This window comes from Neodiprion lecontei, chromosome 3 (genome assembly GCF_021901455.1).
Source record: "Neodiprion lecontei isolate iyNeoLeco1 chromosome 3, iyNeoLeco1.1, whole genome shotgun sequence".
NCBI lineage: Eukaryota > Metazoa > Arthropoda > Insecta > Hymenoptera > Diprionidae > Neodiprion > Neodiprion lecontei.
Genome location: NC_060262.1, coordinates 32,410,755 through 32,437,966, shown reverse-complemented (window position 1 = coordinate 32,437,966; position 27,212 = coordinate 32,410,755). Strand labels below are relative to the sequence as shown.

At 39.9% G+C, this 27,212-nt stretch overlaps 1 protein-coding gene across 7 annotated transcripts in view; it reads right to left on the bottom strand.

Annotated features, from left to right (window-relative positions):
- LOC107224197 (voltage-dependent calcium channel type A subunit alpha-1) overlaps positions 1-27,212 on the bottom strand; it is a 117,555-nt gene that overhangs the window by 39,426 nt on the left and 50,917 nt on the right. For 4 of the 7 annotated variants that reach the window (XM_046734466.1, XM_046734467.1, XM_046734469.1 and 1 more), the window contains exons 4-8: positions 6,590-6,707; positions 5,362-5,744; positions 4,492-4,592; positions 1,939-2,094; positions 1,493-1,713 (exon numbers count right to left, since the gene is read on the bottom strand). In XM_046734466.1, the coding sequence (XP_046590422.1) occupies positions 1,493-1,713; positions 1,939-2,094; positions 4,492-4,592; positions 5,362-5,744; positions 6,590-6,707 (979 nt within the window). Of the gene's footprint in view, positions 1-1,492; positions 1,714-1,938; positions 2,095-2,575; positions 2,668-4,491; positions 4,593-5,361; positions 5,745-6,589; positions 6,708-27,212 lie in introns of all 7 variants that reach the window. The other 3 variants (XM_046734468.1, XM_046734473.1, XM_046734471.1) reach the window with 1 other exon arrangement.

The window sequence follows — 27,212 nt, the reverse complement described above, 5'->3', positions numbered from 1 at the left end:
TAATAAAGTAGTTAGTAATGGAGGACCAAAACTGTCAATGTCATACTGAGCAAGTTGTATATATACGTCAGTGTTTCAGTTTTAAGTATTTCGTGCGTACCGTATACTTGAGCTGTGTTTAACACACAATAGCCACCCAAACCCCAAATATCAATCTGAAATAATACTACATGAAGGACACCAATAATTGCCAATTATTAATTGAAAATCATTATACAATCACCGAATATAATGGAACAAAAAAAAAATAGACAAACAAACAACGCAATGGGTAAAATGCACAAGGTAAGCATAAGAGACAGTAATATACATTTATAGCCACAAATTCCAAATGAAAAAAGTGCAACACAATTTCTTTTTTTTTTTCATACATCTAACAATTAATCGATAGTTCGTAATAATGTATTTTACAATTAATTTATAGATGTGTTCGTGGTTTTGTACTCGACATATAAATGGGCTCATTTTACAATCGGAAACGTTTGAAAACTTGACCCTATCAACTGAATGAGAATCTTTGTTCATTTTAATGTTAAATTTGTTGTTTATGCAAGTAATATTCGTGGTATAAAAATATCCTTCTATTTTAACATTCATACATTTATGCGCACATTAAGAATGACGAACAGATTTCAAAAAGTGCCGGAGAATGTAGAAACCACGGCTCTCGGTGAAGACTCAGCGGAAAAAAGTTAGAAATAGCGTTGACGCGAAATTCCAGCCTAGTCTAGGATCAAAGATGTGCAGAATATGATTAATCTTAAGGTTGCCGAAAAATATGGTAAGTTTACTAATACCCTCAGGGAGGGTAATATTTAAGGTAGAGATTAATTTTTCTCTTATTCGAAATCAATCGCTCGAAAAACTTGGAAGTAAAAGGTTGTATGCGAGCGAATGCGTCCTGTAATATTGACCATGATAGCAAAAATCATATCTATTAGTTGTATAACGTCCTATTCGCGACATAATTATTTTCGTTAGTTTGATCATCTTCGCCGAAAATCTTTTAACGAACAATTATGAATTTGTCAACATTTTTCGCCTATTATTTGTATATTTTTTTCATTTTTGAAAATAACAACAAGTTCCACAAGATCGCTAATCATCTTTTGTGTTTATAATTGTGCATATTTACGTTGTTTTTGTTTTGTCAATTTTCAGCTTGAAATTGAATTTTCAAATCTAACGTTCCGAAGTATATTTTTGTGTTTTTCTACACGGCGCTCATGACTCGAAGTCATTCGTCACGCGATGGCAACTTTTTGTAAAATATACAGGGTAGCCGAAAATTTGTTCGAGTGTACTTTAAACATAACCGTTTAGTATCCCGAATAATTGATAAGAGCAATAATAATTAGACTAGATAAAAAGCTGCTGATCAATTTTTCATGTGCTTTAAATTATGAATGAATTGAAAAAGAAGACGACACACAAAGAGGTATAATGGTAATGAATCATTAATTAACACTGAAGGACATATCGCTTGCGTTACCCAGTACAATATGGCAGTCCAGCCCTCCATAGTGATGCACTGGAAAACGGTGAGCATCGCGAAGCCGATGTTGTCGAAGCTGGTAATTCCATCGTTCGGCCCAGCCCAGTGCTCGAGGCATGTGGAAAGACTGGCGTTGCATACGTATGCACCTTCGGGGTGATCTGTCTCGTTGTCGGAATAACACGGCACGGCTGTTTCTCCCTCCTTCATCACTACCTCTGTTCACGGAGAATTTTCATTAGCTGATTTACGTCACCGAATGAGACCTACTTACCGAGTAAAGTGGACGAGATAAAAAGGAAACATCGATAATATGAATAATTGCATAAATGTTGACATATTGTCTACCAAGCTCTAGCGTGAATATAATAACCAAGCTGACGGTAAGTGAATAGAAATATCAACACGTAATATAGGTATAATACAGTGGACGAAAAACTTACCCAAATCATCTATGCTGTAGCATGTTTTGTGCAGAGCGCCTGAATAAAATTCCAGACCAATGATGGCAAATATAATAATGGCGAACAAGACCAGCATGCCTATCTGCAGCAACGGTGCCATCGCCTTGATGATAGATTTGAGCACCACTTGCAGGCCTGATTGTAAAAACAGAACAATTACAACGTGATACAATTCGTCGCTTCTTCTTGCGATTCGGGGGATCGAATATCGAATGATCGACTTATGCGTGTAAATTGGGTGTATCGCAATATGCCAGATTCAGAATTGAATGAGTTATAAAGAAAAATATCCAAGAAGCTCGTGGCTACAAGCATAACGGATAAACTTTAACGTTGCATAATAAAATTTCAATTTAGCCGTTAATATTTGAAAAGTCATTGGATTTCGTTGCAGGGTAAGATTTCTATCACACAGGGTACTGCTACAAGGAGATCGGAGACATTTAAACTCTAAAATAGTTCAAGGATCAAGTAATTACCGCTCATGTTTGCAGGGATACAATATTATTGGTGCTTCTACTTGGTAATTATTCTGATTGTAACGAGTCACGCGGATTAATTGGCATAATCTATTACCTTTCTCGGGCGTTTCAATCATAAAAACAAATGTACTCACTAGGTATGCCGGAGACAAGTTTGAGGGGTCGCAACACACGTATAGCACGCAGCGTGCGTAGATCCATGCGCTGCGTAGACACCGTGATGAGCCTGCCCCAAACACACACCCCGCCACACTTTACTACTTACTACTCTATAACGCTATTGCTACTTATTTACTTATTAACGTACTGATCTAACATCTATCGATAACCCTAATATGATATATCAAAGATCTATACACCAATGGTTCAAAAGTATTAGGAATCACCCTTTACTGTTTATTACATAATGTAATATTACTCATGTTATGACTGTGCAGCAGGTGACGTGAGAGAGTAACTACTGTTCCCTCATATATGCAGAAAATAACAACAATTATGCTGGTGTTGTGACTACATTAATATAACTTGAATTTCGTTCGAATAACGAGTGAAATCTTCCGACACGTAATTAATAGGCACAAGATCGATTGTTATATTGTTGAAACTTTGAAAAATGTTTCTACATTGATTTCACTGCGGTTAGTAGAATGTTTGAATGTGCAATGCCATTTCATTATTCTACATTGTAAAAAGGAGCATAAATGGGGCTGTTTCAATTTAGTGATAAGATCTGTTTCAGTTCTATTCTATGGACAATATTCTAGTTCTATGTCTATGGTTTCAAGTATAAAAACAACCATAAAATATAGGCATGTATTATTTAAACTATCTAGTTGCGTACAACACAATGCAGTTGGTCATTTCCTGATAGAATTAAGTGAACACTGTGCGTTTTGAAACAAAGTTTCGAAGAACGGGTCTCAGTTTTGATAACTGTTTCGTTTACTTATTATTTTTCGAAATCCGAAAAGTAAAACTGTAGCATCCATTCCCTAACTGCAGAGTGTTGATATATTGCTACCTGCGAGAATTGGTAAATCGTAAATGTCCACTTTTCACACATCGTCTGAAAATATGTGATTAATAGTAATATTACCTACGAAACAAAATCGAATAACAAAATATGAAACGAAAATGTCTAGCAAACAGTATAGGATGTATGGGAGCGAATTGTACAGTGTACAAATCTATGACACATAATTACCTATAGTCAAATCTATGATTCTGTAGTGGAAATATGCATCAACGCATCAAGGTAAATACCATCAGTGTAAATTTTATATTAATAAGAGATTAAATACATGATTAGTTTCTAGCGAAATTTCAGTATATATTTCTTGATTGAGTAAAGGGAACTCGTCTAGTGGACATCTATCTATCATAGTCAGAATGGTCTATGACCGACGATTTATTATAGATCACACTTTTTCATATAATAGAGAAAATCTATATGAATTTATCTACTGCCAAGTTCAGACATCGTTGCTTTGATGAAATGTAATATTTTTTGGAAGAGCTAAATATACACTCCGGCAAAGATTGGATACGACCAAAGTGTAAACTCTGAGATACCACTAGATCGCCGTTACTTGCCTCATATGGAATAACAGAACGAAGGCAAAATCCGACGAGCAATGAGATGGAAAAAAAGAAATTGTGCTAAAGAATTGCGATAATTTGTTGTGGCTTGTTTCTTGCTAATCAACTTGGCGACGACGTGATTGATGACTACAAGTACAATATTCTCAGCACGATATTGCGCATAATTCAAGTATAGAATGTCATACCATGTCTGGAAATTGTGACGTATTTTTTTTTTTTTTTTTGTACGAGAGAGACTGCGATCTGATCTTGGCCCAAGACACTGGAAGCACTATTTCAATTACTGTTGGGTTTATCATTTTCTATGACAGTATAGCGTAAAGACTATTTTGACATCTATTTCAACTTGGCTAAGACATTGTTTAATCTAATATATAAATTGTCTAAGACACCGACAGCAGCTATGGACACGTGAGATTTATTGGGATTTTGGTAGCTGCCGACTCACTTGGAATTTTTGAAACCAGCTTTAGTGGTCTGAGGACTCTGAACGAACGCAGCATACGGAGGTCCACATCCACGTTCGTTTCGGCGAACACCGTCATCGACCTAATCCAATTTTTATTCTAAAGTCTGGATGACAGTTAGCCCCTTACTTTGCCGATATAAGTATTACTTATAACCTCGCGATTTACACGTGTCTCATTATCGTTCCACAACCTTCGACAACTCGGATTTGTAGAGTACCTAACGACCTCGTTCGGGTGATTTTAACGGCACAGAACGAATGCATAAAACGATGAAAAACAATCTAAACTTCAGCTTGTGATGCGATTAAAATGATGGTCAAAAAATACAACACTTACGAGGATATAACTTGTTCTTTGAAGCAACTGATATCTGAAATTATTCGTTCTCATTTGGTGCAGAGAACTAATTTAAAATAGAAATAAAAAAAAAATTTCAACATTTATCGTACTGAATGAATGGGACAGTACAAATGGATGGAAAAAGTTTTTCTCATGAAATAATTGAAGTAATACAAAGTAGAATTAGATTACCATCTCAAAGTGTAATTTTAAACGGAAAAACCATAACTACTGTTTATTTCACGTAAGTTAAGTTTCACCATTACCCCATTCCTCATCCTAAATGACGATATGTTGAGGAGAAAATTTCTTGACAAAAGGTAACGAGTCAAGAGAATAGGCACAGGCCTGAAATTTAGCTTTCACACAGATGTTGGACAAATGCGTTCTCAGCCATATTTCAGATTTGAGCAATTATTTTCGACGGACTGATTATCGCTTGTATCAGACGTATCACAGTATACTATCGAGTATTAAGAAACTGTGCACAAACTAAGAATTTTACTTACCCGGTAATAACAACAAAAAAATCCATGATGTTCCAGACGTTTCGGAGATAGGAACCACGGTGAAGAACAAAGCCAAGTGCCAGGATTTTTAGGCTCGCCTCTACGCAGAAGATAGCCAGAAAATAGTTCTCGGTGTCTTCGAGGCTCAGAGCAAGGACGGTTTTGTCGTCGCAGGGCAGGTGCTCCTCGAGAGCAAGCACCACGCAGTTGGCAATGATGGTAAGCAGGACAGTGTACTCGAACGGTGGCCACTCGATTATAAACCGTATATGCTTCCGAATACAGTTGTCTTCGCTCAATATGAACAACGACGATGGGATCTTGTTGCCCCCACCCCCGCCCCCCTGATCACGGCCTGGCGCCATGACGACCAGACCAGGTACCTGGTGCAAAGAAATGAAAACACGCAATTATTAGTGCTGATGCGCCTCGTTCTTTTTTTTCCAATTTTTTTTTCTTTTTTTATTTTTGACTGAATTTAGAAAGACATTCAATCATTAGTATCAATCTTATTGGTATTCCAGTCGAGGACGACGGAACTGTAGTACAGTGTGGTATACAAATTTTTTTGCGATGTTCTGAATTAATGAAAATAGTACAAATCCGAATTATAAATACTTTTATATCAGGTAACAGTCAATTTATATTCCGGGAACTTTCTTGGTGCCAATGAGTTCCTCGTGCCAGGATAATTTCTTCAAATGATTTCGGTTGGTAGTATAGGATATACAGTTTAAGAAAATTGAGATTTAATGATGGCAAATGAACAAACTTAGTTTCTAATTGCTTTGGACTGAGAAACCACAGTCGCTTCAACTTGCAATTGAATAGTGCTATGTGTGAACACTGCAGTAAGTAAAAAAAGAATCTACGAAATTCCCAGGACACAAGTAATATTCCAGGATATTTCCGTGTTGTTTAAACGTTGATAAAATATTAGTGAAACAATCCCAAGATACGGACTAAATTCTCTGGAATAGCTGATGAAAATACGTGAGAAACAAATATAATGCAGCAACCGCAGTTGGAAGGAGAAATTTCTCGTTAAAGATGAGTTTCTCATTCTTCGTTTCAGAAGAGGAATCTCATTGGAATTCCTGCCTCACGAATGCATTTGTCATTCGGTCAAACTCCCACTTATTATTTACAACATATAAGTTTAATTTGCGACTACTAGACTTTATTTAGCCTGTAAAGACTGAAATTGCTATCAATTTGCAGGCCTCACCTCGCCTCCAAAGCTAGTCCAGTCACCGATACCACTCAGTCCGGCCAACCTCTGCCTTCGGCGGTACTGACTCGTATATCCAGGATCCCTTTGAGCCGCCTCTTGTGCTGCTGCCAACCTGTAACAAAATATTATTTGCGCATAAGAATGTGAATGAGAGTCGAAGAAAGGTGATTTAAAACTGTATGAATCACAAATTATGAATGACTAGCCGCAAGCACTGATAGGCACCAACTCTAAAATTTCGTAGAGTGGGAATTCTTATTAAAAAAAAAAACGAAAAAAACAACAGGTAATAGTTCTCAATCGAGAAGTTTGACGTAATACCCAATCATTTTTTAATCACTTCAAATTTGAGTTTACCAGTCGGAGTCACGACTTAAGCAGGCAAGACAGTATTGAATAAAATTTACTTTAAGCTTTCTTCGTAAACTTTACTCGAGTTAACTCGGATGTATCTCATCTCATCTTATGCTTTTCTCTTGCCTAAGAAAGGAGTGAAAAGGATATAATATAGTTGAGTTAACTCGAGTTAGATTCGCGAGCGGAGCTCTGAGAGTCGATTGTAGCCAAATAACAGGGAATTTTTAAAATTTTATAAACATTTTTGCAAGACGGTGCAAATTGCTTTACTGACTATCAACTCCCTGATTAACCAACTCAAATCCGCTCTGACTCGAAAATGATCATTCGGACGGACAACCATAATTTCCAGCTTGAGAAAAAAGGAATTTTCAACCTAACTCATCTGACTCCACCATTAGTCTTGTACCGAAAAATGTCCATTTAAAATTCCTGCCACAAATTTTTATATACTATGGTAGTATGCATCCCACAAAAAAAAAAAAAAAAAATTTCAACCTTCTGCAAAGAAAGTTTATACCGAAGGAATGTTTGGAAGTAATTTTCTAGGGGGTACACATATACTAGGATAATATAAAAATTTGTCGAAGGAATTTTTCACGCGTGTCCTTTTGATATGAAAATAAAAATAAGGAAAACACGAAGAAAGTCACCAAAGTCTCCCCTCAATTATACCTACCATTATCTGCAAATGATAGGCATGTCTAGCGTTGAGTGAAATTGAGTTAGTTTGCCCGTTACTCGGTAGAAAGGTATAACCCCATGGCCCATGGGTGAAATAGTTCCCATAATCGCATCACCAGGGCCAAGAGAAGACGTGTGCTTGTCTGCCTATAAGACCTTCACGCTTTGATTCTCTCCAATTAAACTGAACTATCGGAAAATCTATTTTAGTCGAGGGTTGATAATAAATTAAGAATATTCAATCACGTTTAATTGTCACTTGCATCGCGCCGGCACAAGAGGATCTGTTGCGCATCTTTCAGGAAAGGCTTGAGAGCTATATTCCGCTGCATTTATACAGGTATGTATCTATTTTTAAATGAAGTTGTATTTTAGAGAATTAACGTACCTACATTAAACAGAAGTGTCAAAAATAGACCGACCAATTTCAGAAATTCCGTATTTTACGATGCAAAAATGTGAAAAAATCCCTTCGAAACGATCTACTAATTTACTCCGATCTGAAATCCTTGCAACAAGGATTGGATAATCTATTTTCGTTTGCTCGAACACGTGTAATTTAATGTTCCGCGAGTATTTTAAGACAAATTACTAAACAAGTTTCTGTGGCGTTGAAAATTCAACGGGGCGTAGAAAAGGCACTGTAAAAAAAGCGTAGCTAGAAAAGATCTGTGACTTGCTACCTGCTGCTTCGTAAGCAGAACGTTAACGTACATAACATGGTTCATTTGCGACGGTTATAAGGTAGAAGTCACGCTAATTGGAATTCGCGCACGATAGCGAAATTATGTGATAACGGAACTGATGCAGGAACAATCGAATTTCAGTTTGCGTAGTGCATCTAGGAAACAATGTATCGGCAGCGGACATACGAAAGCGTAAATGACTCGATAATAGCTGTTGATGGAAGTGTCCAAGCGGCCGTTCGGTGATGGAGTTGTTGTTTATCACATTAAAGGGACTACGGCCGGCAGGCCGTTACTGCGTGTCAGAGGTCCAAAAATTTCAACTAATGCATTTAATTACCCCCCTTGTTGGGCGAGCCAGGTTATACGATACAAACGCCATCGACGAGCTCTTTCGAAGATTAACCACGTTCTCCGAAATTCGACAATGACGATATTTCTTTAATAAAGGTTTCGAAGAATCATCTTTCTGCAGGGATCCGATCTCGGAGTGTCAAGGCAAATGTATATGATGGCGATAATCAGGGAACCGCTGATCACTCTCAACAGATGTAGTTTTCAACCATTCGTAAAGTACATCTTCTGTTAATGTGTAGAAAATTTTGGTTGGTGTAAAGAATTTTTTTTTCCCAATATTTAAATATTATTAGAGGTTAACATCCTTTTAGAACAAAAAGAAATTTTTCAAAGATTTAATAAAAATGATATTTTAGACAAAGGTCATTTGCTCCGGTATATAATAATTGTTTTGGTCATAAATTTTGATAGAGAATCAATGATTCATTCAATATACCGGTAGAATTAAACAATGCGGTGTCAATGAAAAAATAAAAGAAAATTATTTTTATCCTTTTTCGGAGAGGGATCCGTCGTGTCCCACGTTCCCCTAATACTGTCTATTGTACGAAGGTAATTAACGATTATTTTAGCCTAAAAAATACAAACAACGCCGCATCGATAGAGTACAGAAATAATTGCTCCTTGAAAATTGAGCAATTATTAAAAACTGCTTATAATTCTTTCAAAGTTTCGAAATTATTCCTTGTTATACGATGTATGACAAATTATTGACTTATCGAAAAGGTATGAAAATTTTATGAATCTTTTTTCTTATCTCGATCAGAACCAAACTTCGGCTAGATCGGTGTTTTTCAACGTTCTTGAATTTGCGACCCCTTTGCAAGTAAAAAAAAGTCCGGCAACCTCCTAGGTCCATAATAAAACTATGTCAGTGATTTCAAAGGATATTTAGAATCAAAGGATTCCTCGCAAAACTTCGTTTGTGCTTTTTACTTTTACCTGCCTTGCGACCGCGACCCCCCGAGTAAGACTCGGCGACCCACAGGTTAAAAAGTACCGTGCTAGATAGCCGATCGTCTAACACACGGTTGTTCGTATTAATTTTCAATCTCTCCTGCGACCGAGCTTACGCGATGAATTGATTGCGCAACGTTGAGTTAGTGGGAAATAGTAGTAAATAAAGAAGATTGGGTTGTTGACGAGTCGCGTTGGCGTCGGCGTCGCGACGCCTCGTGGGCGCCAAAGGACGCCCGACCACGCCTTACCCCGCAGACGCAGCAGCCCACCGATTGTCATAAGGTAAGAATGATAGCTAAAGGCATGCCGAGCCGCAAGCTCTGCATCTTTGAAATTCGCCTCGTACTGCGAATAGGCACCTCTCCTCTCTCCGCTTTCTCTGCTTTCTCTGCTGTAGCATCGCACTCTTTCTTCACTTGTGAGACAATCATTTAGCAACACCGGCAGCTGGGTATTCCAGTTCTCATTAATGTATATTCTTCAGCCTTCAGATATAGGTTAGATACCACTACAACCAATTTAGCCCAATTTCTCTCCGCACTCTACCTAATTACCTAATTCTTTCCAACTATTGATCTTTCCGCATTTCAATTCCTTCTGGGACTGTACAACGAGTAATGACAGACCTGCCCTCCTCATATCAGTAAGACCATCTACCCACTCTTCCGTAATTCGATGAATCGCGGACCAACCGGCAATGGATTATCCGCCTTCTCCGTCGATCAGTCTGCGTTTCACACTTTTTGCTCTACGTACATAAACATCCTTACGACATTTCGTTGGTCTAATAAATTGTGCGTAATTTTGGAATTATTGAGGAGGTTGGATAGCCGAAAATGTACACTCTTTGTTAATTTTATGACGAGATAAATGTAAATTGAATATTTATCGCTTACGAATATAATAATTCGATAAATACTCAGTGCGCGAATGTCTCGTAATAAAACTAATAGAAAATATGGATTTTTCGCCGACAACTAATTTCAAATACAACGTTTGAAATCATTCCGTGAGTATAGAAACATTTTTCACCTCTATATCATCGGGCGTTTGATAAGAATAAAACCAATGCACATTCGTTAGAACGCTTGAATAATTTTGGAAATTCTTTAAAAAATTACTAAACATTGAAAAATGGTGAGGAATTAAAATACTACACCTGTACGTTATCATGTAACTTATTAGCAACCAAGTCGTCGTTCACTTCGATGAATTATGAGCAACGCATGCACGCATACCACGGTTATATAGGACAGCCCTCCGGGACCCGCCTGTTTCCGTATTGTCAAACCCATTTTACTCTATCCCCCTGTGACAGATACACCTCGGTGTTGGTGGCAGCACGACGATTTGGCAAGGCTAGCACTGGCAGTATAGTAGTTGTCGTATATACAGCAAAGGGCAAAAAGTCTATCTGGCTACGTTGTTACATAAATTGCAGTAGGTATAACCTTCCGACGTGTCATATCCAGAACGAAGATGGGTTTTCTCAGATACGTTTCACCATGAACTGGCAATGTGGCCCGCGTATATAACGAATGATATGGCTGCATTTTCGCGAGAGGAGCATAAGCGTTTAATCTCCTTCAGCCCCGCACTCTACCATAAATCAATAAATAAACGAAGTGATTATCGAGGAGTCAAGTAACCTTGATATACTCACGCTTTTGTAAGTGAAAAATGACGAGATTCTCAACGTGAAAATATAACACACGATAACTTGAATTCATTTTACTCTCATTACAATTACAGTTACGCGTTTCACAATCCATTGCCGATTCATCGGAGGGTGTAAGCCTGCAGGGGTGAGAATCAGGTTCGAGCATCATCCCTTGTCGTCGAAGTCGAGAAAATACAATTAAATAACGAACGCAGCATGTATAATTGCCACTGCGTTTCACTCTCTTTTCCGTTTGAGAATTGACACATAAAGTACACGTGCACCTCGTCAGTCACGTATTATAAGGTAAGTGGAGCTGGCGGTGGGAATCGAGATTCTCGCCATCGCCGGTTGTTCGGAATTATTGTGCATAAAAGATGTTGATTTGACATGCTCAAACGATACTTTTGAATCACAAATATAAAGACTGTGTGGAAACTCTCCTTGAGTTACGTGACGCGAAGCATCAATATATTGATTACTTGAATTATATTGACGCATTAAAGCCGTGAAAGAAAATCGTACGGATACGACCGGGCGAAAATATGTATAACGAAAACAATAAATAAATTACAATCGTACGGAAACGTGACGTGCGCGCGGCCAATTTCCCTTATACCTCGCGAACGTTTCGTACAACATCTATATGCACGAGTATTATACGAGGATATATTATTTTATTTTGTTACGCCTCACCTGGAGGTGTGCACCACCTTTCATCGAACGACGCGATAATTGAAACACTTGCCTGCAGACCACCTCTCAGACGAGGAAACGGAATATTACGTGACGACAATCGTCCCTACGCACGCATTGCCAAAGATTTTATCCGAAGAGTATAACTGAACTATTAATATACCCAAAAGTAACGAGAGATTCCATCGAGCATCAGCTGCTGGTAATCAGCGGTACGCTGAAAACAGATTCCCGATTATTTTATCGCTTTCCGAGAACAGTATCGGAATTTCAAAGCTGAATGTGACAAGTTTCTCGTATCTTATCAGGAAACGAATGGTCAAGGCGATGCAAATTCTATACGTGCACTGAGTCGCGTTCAACACTGAGAAATGGCTTAAATGTTAAATCTGGACAATAGCTCCTGAAGAAATAAGCTGTCATACGATAATTAAAAAAAACTTACACATGTGTAATAACTCGTCAGATCAGTTTTGTTGTAAAACGAGTTTTTAAATTTATACTTCCATAACATGAATTTTTTACAGTTTTCTTCGTGTTCAGGCATTCATAACACGGGTATCGAAAGCGATTGACTCATACTTAAGCATGAAAAATATGATGAATCGATTCGGCTGAAAAATTCAGTGCTTATTGAGCATCAATTTGCACATTCAATTTCTCCTAGTTAACAGAAAATTTTAACAGATTCAGTACATTTATAACAACGGTGTGAATATTGTTGGAATTAAAAGAAACTACACTTGTTGCAATTGTAGTTACGGTGGTTACTAAATTTTCTCTGTACAAGATCAAACGTATTTCATTGGTGATCTTACATTTTTCATTCCAACGATCGCTCAACCATGAATTTATCGTTGCGCCAAAATCAAATTATCGTAATAGTTACAACGAAAGAAAAAATAGTAGATTCGAATGATTGTAATAAATATGCTATAAACTGTAGCTATAAAAAATCTTCATTTCATTTTCTATCGAGAACTCTACATTTTCCGTTTACGATGAAAACCGAAAATAGTTACAAAGACCGTGTCCACTGAGCAAAGCCATGGGAATTTCTCTCATGTATGTACTTGAAACCTACGCGTACACCAACATGTGGTAATGTATCGTATGGTGTGCGCTCATGGCGCAGGTATACATGTTATACAACCGCGGGGGAAAAAAATAAACCTCGCGCAACCGGTACAATAAAATCCATGTAGGTTGTGAATACGCACCAGCATCGCGGCGAGTAGCCAGCCGTTATTTCGAACACCGATACCCTACCAACGAATCTACGTGGAAACGCGACAGGGCCACGCAGCCCGCGCCCGCTGACGTCATGGGGGAAAATGGCGGCGGCGTGACGTCACACAAACCACCCCTACTTCGGCGGCGGCGGTGGTGGTCCGTCGCCCACCCTCGGTTGGTCCTTTCCTCCTGCCGCAACCATCCTCAGGCTCGGCGAGAGGACGAGGCGATTTTTGGCAAGATTATTTCGTGTATTTAGGCGCCAGCCTGCACACTGCTTCAAGCTCTAACGATTTCTCCCAGAGTTGAAAGAAGCTTTAATGCAGAGGGTGGCCCAGTTGTCTGACAACAAAGCAACTCTTTATCATAGAACTGGCTACGCTCCGAGCTATGAGAGAAAAGTATCGGCGAAAGAGGCACCTCGATATTACGTACAGGGATACATAATAATCAGAAAACACCGAGAAATCGTATACGATCCAAGATTCTCCGTTGCCTACTTTGTTATACAACGTCTTTTGTGACCGTCCGATTATTTACATTTTTATCCAAACACATTATTCGCGCGATAAACCCACTAACCGGTGCGCAATGACGAGATAGAATTGCTGCGGTTCTTATACGTCGTAAACACGTCAATATTTCACCTTAGACTTACGTGCATCCATACTCCTAAATTTTTATTCGTTAATATGATCTGTAAAAAGCCAAAACGTTCACAGCTATAATGTAATATTTTTTTCAGTCGATAGGTTGTGTACTAGGGTGTTTTAGAAAAAAACAATTTGCAACTTGTTTGTGTTAAAAGAAAGGTTCTTTCGAAAGATGAGCGTTCCACGTTATGCGGAAGATAGCGCTCAGCTGATTTTCCATTTATACATTTTTTTGATTCACGAAATATCGTAAATAAAATATTTTTTCTATTCCTTAGATCAATCGTAAAGTCAATTTGCGTCACAATGGAGACCCACACTTGTAATATCAAGTCTCTAGTTGATGTTTGAGAAGTGTATGTGACGACTTTTTCATTAATAATTCAATCTCATAAGATAGTTATAATTCAGTACGAACTTTTAACTTAGGAGAATAAGATTCCCGGATGACATGTATATCGTTGTGTTATGGATCGTGGCCTTTGGGTTGAATATAAATGTCAGGAGAGAAATAGTAACTGAAGTGCTACAACGTGTTTCTTGACAAGTTCAAAAAATTTTGAAAAAAGGCAAACAATCAAATGAGCGTGATCTTCCACGTAGCTTAGAACGCTCACCTTTTCACAGAATCTTTCTTTTGACCTGAACAAACTTTTTAGGCGGTACCACGGTGGAAAATGCAGAGTCAATTAACCACGTATTATCATCCGTATCCTTCCCAGGAAAACAAGATCAATTTCACTTGAAATTTCTACAGCGTCACGTGCCTTTATTAATCTGCATCCCTCTCACTCCGCGTACACACGTATGTAGAACGTATAGCGCAGTTTCTGAAACGACTCTTCGCACGAGTTAGTTTGCGCGTGGGACACAACAGGACTCCGAACGATATACCCACACCAACACGTATCGTCCGCCTCGCGAATCTCTATATCTAACCGCGGTGACGCCATGGCGCCACGGCTTAAATTCTATATGGCATTTGGAAGATCCGAAAGACGCCAGCTTGGCTAGAGTCGTGCCCACGCAGCCGGTTCTCCGTCTTGATTTTTGGCAAGTATATACCGACGATGTAGGGAGCGATTGAATTGAGGCCGGCTTTTCAGATCTGCCCGGACCGAAGGCGCCACGCTGCTGATGCTACCACCACTATTACTACTGCTACTACTACTAATACTATTGCTACTACCATACACGGCTCTGGGTGATTCCGTAACCGCGCCCTTGGCGAATTCCTGTCGTCTGAACTGCGTGGGTGGGATAACTAGTACTGCAGGTTTCCCTACAACCGATATATATATATATATCTATATTTCCCGGTTAGAGGTAGAAAGAGTTCTGTACAGGGTTGGTTAGCGCTTCTTCGATCGAATCGATACGAGAATTAAAAACACGCCCAGATTCGTTGTCCGCTCGTCGAAAGCATCAACGATCCCGAATCTTGATCTTTTTTACGCTTATGCAATTTACCCTCCTTCTGTACGCCATATCGTGCTGGAAACATGACACGCGTATGTGTAACAGAGTGTGGAAATTCCACTCGTACAATTCGATACGGAGCCATGCACGTTATACGGTACAATTGTCGGGAATAATTTGATGCAGATAGGTCACGAGTAACGATGTGCCATTTTCTTGTCCCGCGTAGCTGTATTTCAACCCATGCAAAAATGCAAATGAATACCAAACAGGTAAAAAATTGGGGTCAATTACGTATAAAGCGCTAACGACGCTAACGGTGCAGCAGCAGTAAAAATGCCGTAGATATTATAATTAATATTGTTATCGAATTGAGCAGAAATATATTTTCGTACTTAACGTGAAACCCCGTCCTCCAATTTCGACTATCCTCGACACGTGGATGCGTATATTTCTCGTACTTTGATTTAAGTCTCTTCTCGGAATGCGCCTTAAGGTCAAACGGCGGTCGTCACTGTGCCTCCGCTACTTGCCAAGTAGTATAGCCGAGGTTGGGTCAGCCGCCGTAATACGCTCGTATAATCCCTATTCCGTGTTTCCTATACAGGGTTAACGCGTACATTATTTTAATCCGTAAGCTAGTCATATTCCCACACTAGCTACTAAATGTTCCGAATGACAACTGTTCTAGACCGTTTTACAAATTTTCCTCGCGTTTGTGATGGCGGTAAAGACAGATCGTACTACAAGGTTTCGACAAGTGACCTTGAAAGATTTGTAAAGTCCCAAAAGTAAAACGGAAATTGAAGAAATACCAATCATAGAAAAACAACTTTCAATCACATGAGAATCAGAACGTATTTTGTACGATGGTTAAACAAGAAATCTGAAGGAAATGAGCAACACCACGTAATAACTGTTCAATTAAGAAGGTTGGTTAGCCAAACATTGAAAAGTTTCATTATTGGATTACGAGGTAGTCGTACATTGAGTATTTATCAAAATATCATACATATATAAGCTGCGAAGATCCTTTTAGGAATAAAAATATATAATGCTGGAATTATAAACCATCGTTTCAAGATTTTCAAAAACGTAGATTCATTTGATTACATTCTACGATGACCAATTTTGGTCAGAAGACTATTTTTTACGTAGTCACTAAAACAGAGTTTCTTTTTTTTCCAATAATCAACTCAATATTGCCATTTACTGATCAAATCAATGTCGGTGTAATGTTGTGAAAGTAGATACTCAACATGCCACCATGACAAAAAAAAACGTACTGACTTTGTCGATAATAATCTTCTGAATAAAATAATCCTTCGTAGAATGTAATTTAACCCTACATCCAACCGATTTTCAACAATTTTGAAGAGATTTGAAACGGAGTTAGAATACAAAAGCTTTTGTTTATAATTCGGGAATATGTTAGTTTCGTATTTTTGAAGAGATCTTCGTATCTTACGAATATAATAAATCAATAAATGCACCGTGTACGATTATCACGTAATAAAACTAATAAAAAGTATGGTTTTTTGGTGAACCGACCGCGTTAATCAACCTCTCAGTTAACGAGAGACATTTTTCACGATCAAAATAAAGTCACGGCTACACATCGTCTATTCACTTTGAGATGAAGTTATCCCTGATTATAGATAACCGCGAAGAATTCAGCCGTCTGACAATGCACGTGGTGTTACCACTTGACGAAGCTGCGTGAGACTGCGCTAGATTTCAGTAGTAGCAAACATCGTTGGACAGACAGACGGACCGAACTGTGGAGTTTTCCCTTAAATGCCTGATTGCATACGTGTCCCTACTTCTTCGCTGTTTCGGCAGAATTTGACAGAGCACAGAGAGTTTCATTGTCACGAGAAAATAAATAAGTAATACGAATACTTGTAGGACATTAATTTTGACCCAAGACCTCAACGTGTTGAAATGCGACATTTACTGGCATCTGGATTCCAGAATTGAACTCAATTTTATTCCGTGCACAAAATACGACCAAGGGATAATGTTTTCGGTTTAATTTTGTACTCGCGGCGAGTGAGATGATTTAACCCTAGAATTATATAAAGACCCTGGCAATATTAAAAACATTTTTTTCGATAATTCGAAGTGCGTATAGTACCTACGTATAAAATTAACGGTAATATAGTAATCGGCGATCGAGGCATCCAATAACCATTGTCCCAATTAATTGGACAAAAATCACTCACGCGTATGGCGTCCAATAATGTTTCCATCGATCTTTATTGAAAAACGGAATATTTCTCGTTTCCATCTGCAGCTCGACTCCGATTATTGATCATTAAAATAATATTCAAGTATCATCATCGATGCCACTTTCCGTCATAAGTAATGTACGCTGCACCCAAATCGTAATTAAAATTTCTAAGAGGATCGAAATAGCGTACATTATACGCATAGATAAGATATCTCACAGTTAAAGCTATTTAATTTCCCATTTTTATTTCGCAACGAAAGGCGCATCGATTGGCAAAAAAATAGCGTCTGGTTGGCGCGACACGAGGTTCGCCTACGTGGCGCCAATGGACGAATTTCAGGGATTTTCCGTATAATACTGATAATCGATCAGAGAAATTATATAAGTGGTTAGTGAAGTGTCTCGCCTTTCAATCAGTTTGCAACGAACGTACATAAAGCGTGAAGTAAAAAAATATTTGAAAAATAATACGCAAAAATACCGGCTCTAAGGGCAAGTAACCGCTATATATCTATTGATCGTTCATTCATGGCGCCTTCCCCCTCTCCCGGCTCGTCTCCTCCACCACCGGCAACCCCCTTCCAAACGCCAGTCGCTCCTTCCACCCTCGGGAAGCTTCTATACTTTAGTCGAACCTGTATAGAGCAGAGTCAGTCCTGCCAACTGAAATCAACCCCTCACAAAACATCACGTGGCGATTCACTGGCGCAGGAATGCCAACGGAACGGGGTCATGCCTATACATATATGCATATAATGTGCGTGACAACGTCGTATGCTACGCATCAATTACATGCAAGGTGTCCTTCGCATGTCCAGTAACCTTATCCATTTTACCGATAAATCTCGAATGATTCGATGCGTTTGCATATTTTTAGCATAAAATCAAGCCTAGGCTAAACGCCGGATATACAGCGTGGTGTAATATAGGCACATTCCTGCAAACGGCTCATAAACGTGCGCAGGGCTGAAAAATTCTACGCTTATTACGTGACGAAATGAAGACCTGCCGAAACGCAACAAGCATCGTCATATTCGACGGGTGCCGATTTCCCCTCTTATCGCGAAGAGCATCAAGGGTGTTATTTCACGTTACGATTTTATATACGCTTATCGTTCCCACATAGTGGAAAGAGGAAACGGAGAAAGGCGTAGGCACAAAAGAGGAGATGGGGACAAAAAACGTGGCGGAAGCCGCTAATTACTCACGATTCTGCATCGCGCTTTCCTAACGCTATTCCCCGCCTATGACCAGCGCGTATGTACGTATCGTAATAGATGCAGGGCGCCCGCTTATACGGACACAGTCAACGTAGGTATTGTTGCGTATGTAGGTCGACGTGGAAATGCGAGCTACGCAATCTCTACGATTGATACCGTGAGCGTAAAATTGCGAATCGACGTGAAGGAGCACGGATCGAAGCAATCGGCAAAAACGATATTTCGTGTGGATAACTAGTGAAAAACAATTGAAATTAGTCGAACAAAAATATGCCTAAGGGATTGTGTTCCTCCGCGGTGATTTCGTTCTGATCACAAGCGTGTCGTTCTTCAGGCTCGTAATTTACGTCGGAATGTTTCATTTTCGGTGAAATGAGAAGACAACAAAAATAAAAAAAATACAAACGAGAGAACTAACTCGTCTCCTTTTTACAAGACGATGTTTTCAAAATGGCTGATCAATTGCCTGCGGAGTGTATTACCGCGTATAACGGTGCTCGGACAGTAGTTATTCATGGCCATTCGAGCCCCACTGAAATCCTGTATAATCTTGACAGCGAACGTCAAATCCTATTCGCGCAATTCTTCCTCGGTGTCGCTATATATATATATATACATACGGTATATAGGTATATAGGTATGTATAGATATAGCCTGTTTGCGCAGTCGGTAAAAACTCGGTGAAATAGATTGATGCGTGCGGGATGTTCAGGGCATGGCTATAAAAAACTAACGTTCACCTTCGTCGTTGCGTCATTTTGCATTTAATTGAGAAGATCCATATTATTTGATGCGATATCTTCTGGGAGAAGAAAAGCGAAGAAGGAGAGGGAGGGCATTCGTCAAATATCTGACATTTGAAAAACTATTTTGGGTAATTCAAAGCTGCCAAAAAAAAAAAAAAAACGTTATAAAAACTAGTTGGACCCGAGTTAACTGGCATTGCACAAGCGCGCGATGAAATTCCGTTCGCACATAAATCTGTTTTTTTTTTTTCAGGTTAAATACTGCACGGCAATGTTAACACACTCGTATGTCTTTACGCCGATCACGTAATGTGGAACGTTCAGACGCTGTAATGAAAACGATAAAATTAATGGTCGAATAAATGGTGGTTGTTTATTTGTTTCAATATAAGCGAGTGTAACATTGAATTCCAGAGAGAATTTCGTTGAGCGGAAAAAGGAAAAATCATTCCAAATGAATATAACTTCAAACGGAATCTTATTCGCTGGTATACTGATTTTTACGCGATCGTTTCAACGCAGTTCTCAATCATTCTCAGATGATTCAATAACGTGTGATATTTAAAACTCGTAATTTCGTAACTAACTTTTTCACCGTTCGACAAAAATTTGAAACAATTGTATTAATTGTTCATTTTCTCTAGTAAATATACAATAAAATTATTCGTATAGTAACCCTTTTCAAAATACTAAAGTATGTACTATTTTGTCCAGTATATTAAATGCGAACAAGCGAACGAATCCGTTTAACACATCGAAACATCGTAAAATTCTGGGCAAATTAAGTTCGAAAATAAAATAGCGCCTTTTCGTATAACCTAAAGAGAGAAAAAAAATTTGACCGAATTTTCCAGTATCGAAATCTAGCGTATGCAGCGCGTTTTCGCGTACGCTTTTCTGGGCGGTTTCCCCGAAGCCAAAGAGAACTTGGCATGAAATTTATTTTCCCTCTGCTCCGACTCGAACGACCTGAGAAGAAATAAGCGTGTAATATCTCCTAAAAAAAAAAAAAGTTACAAAAGAAAAAACGACAACTGTCAAGCCTGCGTTTCGATCATAGTAAAATGTATACGGTAAAATCCAGCGCTCCAATTTTACCCATAATTATCAATTTTCACCCACAGACGAATGGGGATTTCATTTCTTTTCCAACGCTTTCGCGATGGCACGGTGTACATGGTCTGAATAATTCGGTGCTCCAATGCGAAACAAGGCTAAAATTCTACGCCCAAAAATCCCTGATTTTTTCTTACGATTCCCGAGACTGCCCATGGCTAAAAATCGCCTAGCAGTGTAGTTTTTGGGTGATATTCCGTACGTCACTCACCTCTAGAGGGAGGCAGGGGCTAGATGCGGCCATGTTCCTACATGCGTTCAGGACTCTGCCCCGCTGGCGTATCTGCTGGCTGATCCGGCAAGCACTTTCAACCTGCACCTATTTTACACTTCGTTCACACCGTCGTAAACACTCCACGCACTTTATCCACCACTGTATCTGTGCATAGCACCCGTTCGCGAGAGCTTGCCTCGATTCCGTCCCCGTAAAAGCCCCTCAGTCTGGTAGAAAGTCTGACACTATCTCTACTCGAGCCGTTCGCTCGTGGCCGCTGGGACGGTCGGACGGTGCCTCTACTCGACAAAGTATTTCTCTCTCAGTCTCTCATTCACTCTACTCCCTCGCTCGCTCCGCCACCCTCGTACCTCCCTCTTTCTACCCTCCGAGGGCTCTGTCACTCGCGAACCGCAGTGCCGTATCAAAACGGGGCGCCCCTCCCCCCCTCACGGCAAAGCTCACGTGGGATCAGGCGCAGAGACGGAGTCGACGCCATCTCGTGGCGGAATAATCGCCACTGGAAGGAAGTCGCCGGCTTTGGTTTGCAGCCGAATTCGCTTTTCACCCTCCTCGTTAAGTCTGGACAAAAAGCCTGCCAACAACTGCCGCGCACTTGTAATATCTGTCCCTTAAGGTATTCTTGTACATATAATTCGCCACGATCGATCAGCTGATTATTTTATCAGCCACTCCCGCATTTTTCATCTCAATAGAATACGAAACGATCGTTCTCCGCGTTTTTAATCCCTTGGAATAAGTGTAAACTAAAAAAAAAAAAAAAAAAATTTGTCTCCAAAATCGGCACGGGGTAAATTTTGTCGTTTCAAACGTCTTGGAATCAGTTTGCTATCGATCAGTTCATGAAACAATGATTGTTGTCTTACGACTCAATAGAGGCGAAATATTCGGAAGACTGACCAGTTAGGGGTGGTTCTCGTTTGATTTGAAATAAGCTCGCGCGCTTGCAGGTCAACGCTGGGAAAAGCTCTTGATTCGTTTGCCGGATTGTCGCCAGATGTCATCGGATACGCAGCGGTTGCGGAGGTGTGCGTTGGGAGGGAAGGTTCGGTGAGAGGGCTTCTTCGAGGGTGTATGTTTAACCGATACTGCGCGGGGTTGCGAGGCATGCGCCCGTCGAGATAGGCGAAGGAACGTAGGAAGAGGACCGAAATTTAGGGGCGTAGCTCAGACCCGACGAGCCACGTGTTAAACCGTTGAGAAATTTCCCTAAAAGCTGCAAATTTTCATCACGCCAACAATCCTCATCGAGTATTTATACATCGTTATTAATTCACGTATGCGATTTTCAGTCTACAGCTTTTCGTCCCCCTTTGCCCAACCACAAACTTTACGTTATTAAAAAATTTCACTCCTAAATTATAAATTATAGGTACATATTTATATATATACACCATGTACCACGTACACATATACGTCTTGTGCAAACCAAATGAGGAATGAATTTGAACGGTTTGTCATTGCGGTCTCGACTTACGCACGCACGATCGTAATTTTCGGAGTATAAATAGAGTAATAAGCCGTGATAGATTTAATTCTGAATACACCGACTTTCATGTCGACTAAACAAAGTCGTTTCTTCTTTTGTGTTTCGAGTGCAGGCACGCTGCAGAGGGCTGGTATATTAACGGGAACTGTAAAATGAGCTATGTCACGCATCGTGAAAAATTCACCGATGCAAGATATTAGCAAATGACCCGGGCAATTGCAACATAAAGTTTTTTTTTTAAACAGTAAACCTGCAACCATGGACTAAAAAGTTTTATTGCGAATTGATATATCGATTGGAATCCTCCAAGCACGTACTAGTTTGACCCTTCAGTTTTTTACTTTTCATTAGTTTATCGTTCGTGAATGGTAGATGTAGGTTATACAAGAAGTATTCATTCGATAATTTACCTGCGCAGAATGTGAAGCTGGGCTAATTGGGTCGAAAATCAACCTATACATACGACACAATATATGCACCTCCGAACTCGATCCACGGTATGAAAAATTAAAATAAAGTGAAAATAAAAAGAGTGAAAAGATATCACCTTTTGGAGGATTAAACGTTTCCGTGACCTGCTCAACCTCACGTATACCATGAAAACCGAGCATGCATGTGATGTCGCGGACTTTGATTGACTGGGGAGAATTAATTAGGCATTCCTATGAATACCCCAACCCGGAACACACCGTATATCCAAAAAACAAAAACAAAAAGAAAAAAAAAAAAACAGAAAAAATCCGGCCGCCGACAGCTACAGGGAGATGAAAATCGAACGAAACAAGTATTTTTCGACCGAGTAATTTTCAACTACGGACGTGTAGGGGTGAAAATGGGGAGGGTGGTCGAACCTCGCGGCCGGTAGGTAGTCGCGATGGGAGGTCAAATCACGTTGTAATTCGTCGCGTATGCATCGCGGTTCTTCGGCTCCGGGTTGCGGGAGTGCGGTGACCCAGTGCTCCACATTCGTCGACGGCCTCGTTGGAAGTTCGAACCTTGAAGGTGGATTCTATGGTTCCGTAGTTCTCGCATGAGGCGCTCACCCCCTCCGGAAAAGAGAGTCGGCATGCGATACCCATGATTAACTTAACGACTTGCACTGTATGCAAGTCTCGGTTAACAAAACACGACAATCAACACCCTGCAGTGGAAACTTTTGCACGGCAGTGACATGCGTGAAAAACATGAATAGTAAAATGGCAGAGAAATTTCTCTATCGAATTGAGCAGACGAAGCGACAACATTTTCCCTTGCTTCGATTTACTCGATATTTCGATATAGCAAATTTTCACAGGTTGCGGATCAAGAATCTGAACTCCAAATTTGGGAATTCAAAATGCAAGAAGTTACTTCATTTGAACGAAACTTTGGTAATCGGAGGTTTTTCAGAAATTAAAACTTAGTCAGCCTTTTCTGAACTTATGTACTTTGAGTTCAGATCCGTAACGGTGATCCTAAAGATCCTCGAGTTTGAAACGTCGAGTACATCGGAGGTGTGGAAAAATGTTGTTGCATCATAGCTTCGTCACTGTACAGTACGGGGTGAAGAAATTTCATTTATTTTCACTGATTGTGAGTAGCCTCATTATTCATACATAACATTGCTACGGATTTACTGTCCGCGAGTAACGTGACACTCCGTACAGTTTCAGTCGACACCGTGCCTGCAATTCGTTGAAAAGAAGCTTTTTAATAAATTGCAAATGTTCTCATATATCATAGACTAAACTGTACCTGCATTTTTCAACGGAAAAACACGTCATGTACCATATAAATATAGAGCAGCTAAACAGGTAACGATGACAGGCGGGTGACGATGCCGTTAAATACCTCGTGAAAGCTCGGATTATCGGGTGCTTCAAGTTTTTAAACCGCACGTCGCGAGGTCGGTTATAATGTGTAACAGACTCAGTGATTTCTTGTAGAGAATCTGGTATTTACTTGTCCCTGAGAGAGTTAATCGGTATGTAAATTCTGCGAAAACTTTAACCATTCGGATAACCTTCAGCCCGTGTATAAATGATGGACAGTATAATTACGATATCTGTATATAAACGATCGCACGTTTAACAGCTTACAAACTAACAATAAATACTTTTAAGCTTTATTGCATTTCAACATTGCTGTTTGTTTATTCTATAGCATACACAATGACTCAGGGATCATTTCAGCTTGACTTAACCATACTGCCACGATTGTGCCTTTCTGAGTTTTTTGGGGGTGGAAAACGTACGTTGTGGTGCACTATATGACCCAGAGAATAATGGATTTACGGCAATCAGATTCAGTCTGATTTTTCAGATGGCGAAGTACACGGTGGTAGGAACATTGTAATAATTTTCCAAAAAAAAAAAAAGAACAACTAACGTTTCACCTCGTGCCATTGAAATTATTCCGCACTTTGTTGCAAGAGTGTGCAAGAATTGTGGTAGACATAATCGCTGATATGTACTTTTCGGTAAATGAGAAATATCTTAGGTACCTACCTACAAGGAACGGGGACAAAACTTGGCAGTAAGAACGTCGAATCAGACGACGAGGGTTATAGGAAAATTTATAATGTCACCGAAACTTTTGGTAAATTGGTCTAATTACTAAGCACGAAGAGCAGTCGAGTCCAGTAAGCTTAGTAATTACTAGTGATATATGACTGGCTTAACTAGACTCCTTCGAGTCGTCGAACTTTGTTTACCTAGAGCATCTATAGCCAATTGTTACCTAGCAAACTGGTTATTTTAGGTAACAAAATAAAAAATACGACCAACAATAAGTACTCGAAGAAGAAAAAATAAAGAAAACAAAAAACAACAACAACGTATTTCCAGTTCCAGATTCTAGAAGAATTGTAAACCACTTCGGGGTATCCTCCACTCCTGTCGAGGAAAATACGTGGTCACGCCGCTTTTCCGGATAACTTTTTTCCATAATGAAAATTCCTCCGCTGCGCGAAGCGTTAATGACGATGATCGTTTCTTGATTTTTAAAACAGCAAAAATAGCACGGTGTTTCCAAGGCATGGCATGAGATCAGGGGGGAAGAACGAATACGACGGGGTAAAGAAGCTAACAGCCAGCAGGGGTGACTCGGGTGAGGTTAGGACGGTTAGGAGTTGACAGGGAGGGGGAGGGAAAACGCGAATCTGGGTCGCCATGCACCACGATCGGGGTTTGAACTCGGTCAAGTTTCCCGTACCTGCAGGCTACCTCAACGATGTATTTGATAGGTACATTATTATTTTCAAACGAATCTTCCGGGGTATGGTACATGCATTAACCGTGATTCCTCAAAATCAACGCTACTACTGGATATAACGGTTTCGGTGTAGGATTCTTGTTGCTCGTGGTGTGAGTTTCTTTTTTCTTTCCTCTCTCATCGAAGAGAATTCGCCGGTCCCAGGCATGCAAATATTATGAGGCTTTGTAAAAACGCATTTTCGTTAAACAATATAAATGAAACTTTAATGCTCCGATATTTGATCGGTCGATTAAGCGATTTTCGATTATAATAGTGAAAATTTAATTAACACAAAACCAGTCCAGGATTAGTTTTAATGCGTATCTGTATCGCTGACAACGAATACGTAACCATGTCTATCCTCTTTCCTTGTTGCCATTCTACCAAGTTGTTGTAACTCTGCCTACCTTACCTTACAGTACATTGTTTCCCTTGGAAGTGACTTAATTGTACACGTATAAAATATAATTGAAAATCGTCGCACAAGTTAAGATAAGGTTTTGCGATACGAGTTTAAGCCCCGCTAATGTTGACGGCGGTACTTATGAAGAGTTGTAATTATTTTCTTGTTAGGATAAAAAAGAAATTGAAAGAAAAAATAATAATCTCCGATCCCTTTGCTGTAACAATAACGGTTGCGGTACATGAGGATATTGTTAAATTGAAAAGAGAAAATGAACAAAGAAATATAATGTAAGCAAAATGGAAAAAAAAAACTCTAAAAAAAAAAAAAAAAAAAAAAACAACAACGAAATGTAAAGAGCTCTCTCGTAATCACTCGAATTATAAATCCCTGATGCAGGTATATAACAACACTGCGAAACTGCAACTGGGGGAACAATAAATGCAACGAGGTATACTTTACTCGAAGTCTGAGAGGCAACCCCTTATTCATCTCTTCTTCGTTCCCGATGGGATCCGCGAGGCCGGAGGCAAGAGGCGCCACGAGATAGGGCGAAAAAGGGAGAAGAGGGGGTTGGGGGCACGGGTGGATGAAAGAGGAGGTAACCTGCAGGTACGCGGAAGGGATGAGGAGTCGAAGAGAGGAGGGGGTTGGTAGGGGGAGGGCTGGAAGTCTGGGGACGGAGGCAGCTACCCAGGAGGGAGAAAATGTAGGACATCGAACTCTCCCCTGCAGGGTGCTGCCTTCGCCTCTTTCCCTTTTTCCTCCTGCTCCTCCTTCTCTCGCCGTCCGCGTCCGGCCATCAGCCGGCTGCACGTATTTCCCTGCCTGCCTAGCCTCGTCTTCGTGTTGAAAACACATTCGCCCTACCGCGTTATATCGCGCGCTGCACATCTGTGTTACACGCAAGACACTCTTTTCATCGCTGCTCTACGCAGCATATCCGAGGTGTTGATGATCACGATGCACTCTCTGCACATGTGTGAGGCACGTACGTACGTGCGCCACCTACGGATGCGAGCACCACGTGTACGTACTCGCATTGTATTAAAAGCGTACATACAACAGTATGCGATAAATGCACACCTAGGATGTAGGTACGCGGCAAAAAGCGCTTACCTATTATTGTTCTCATCAATGCATCACACGGGGTAATTGAAACGTCAAGCTGGGGACACGTATCATGTGCATGCATACCTGTACGTATTATACCTAGCCATTGATATGTATAACGTT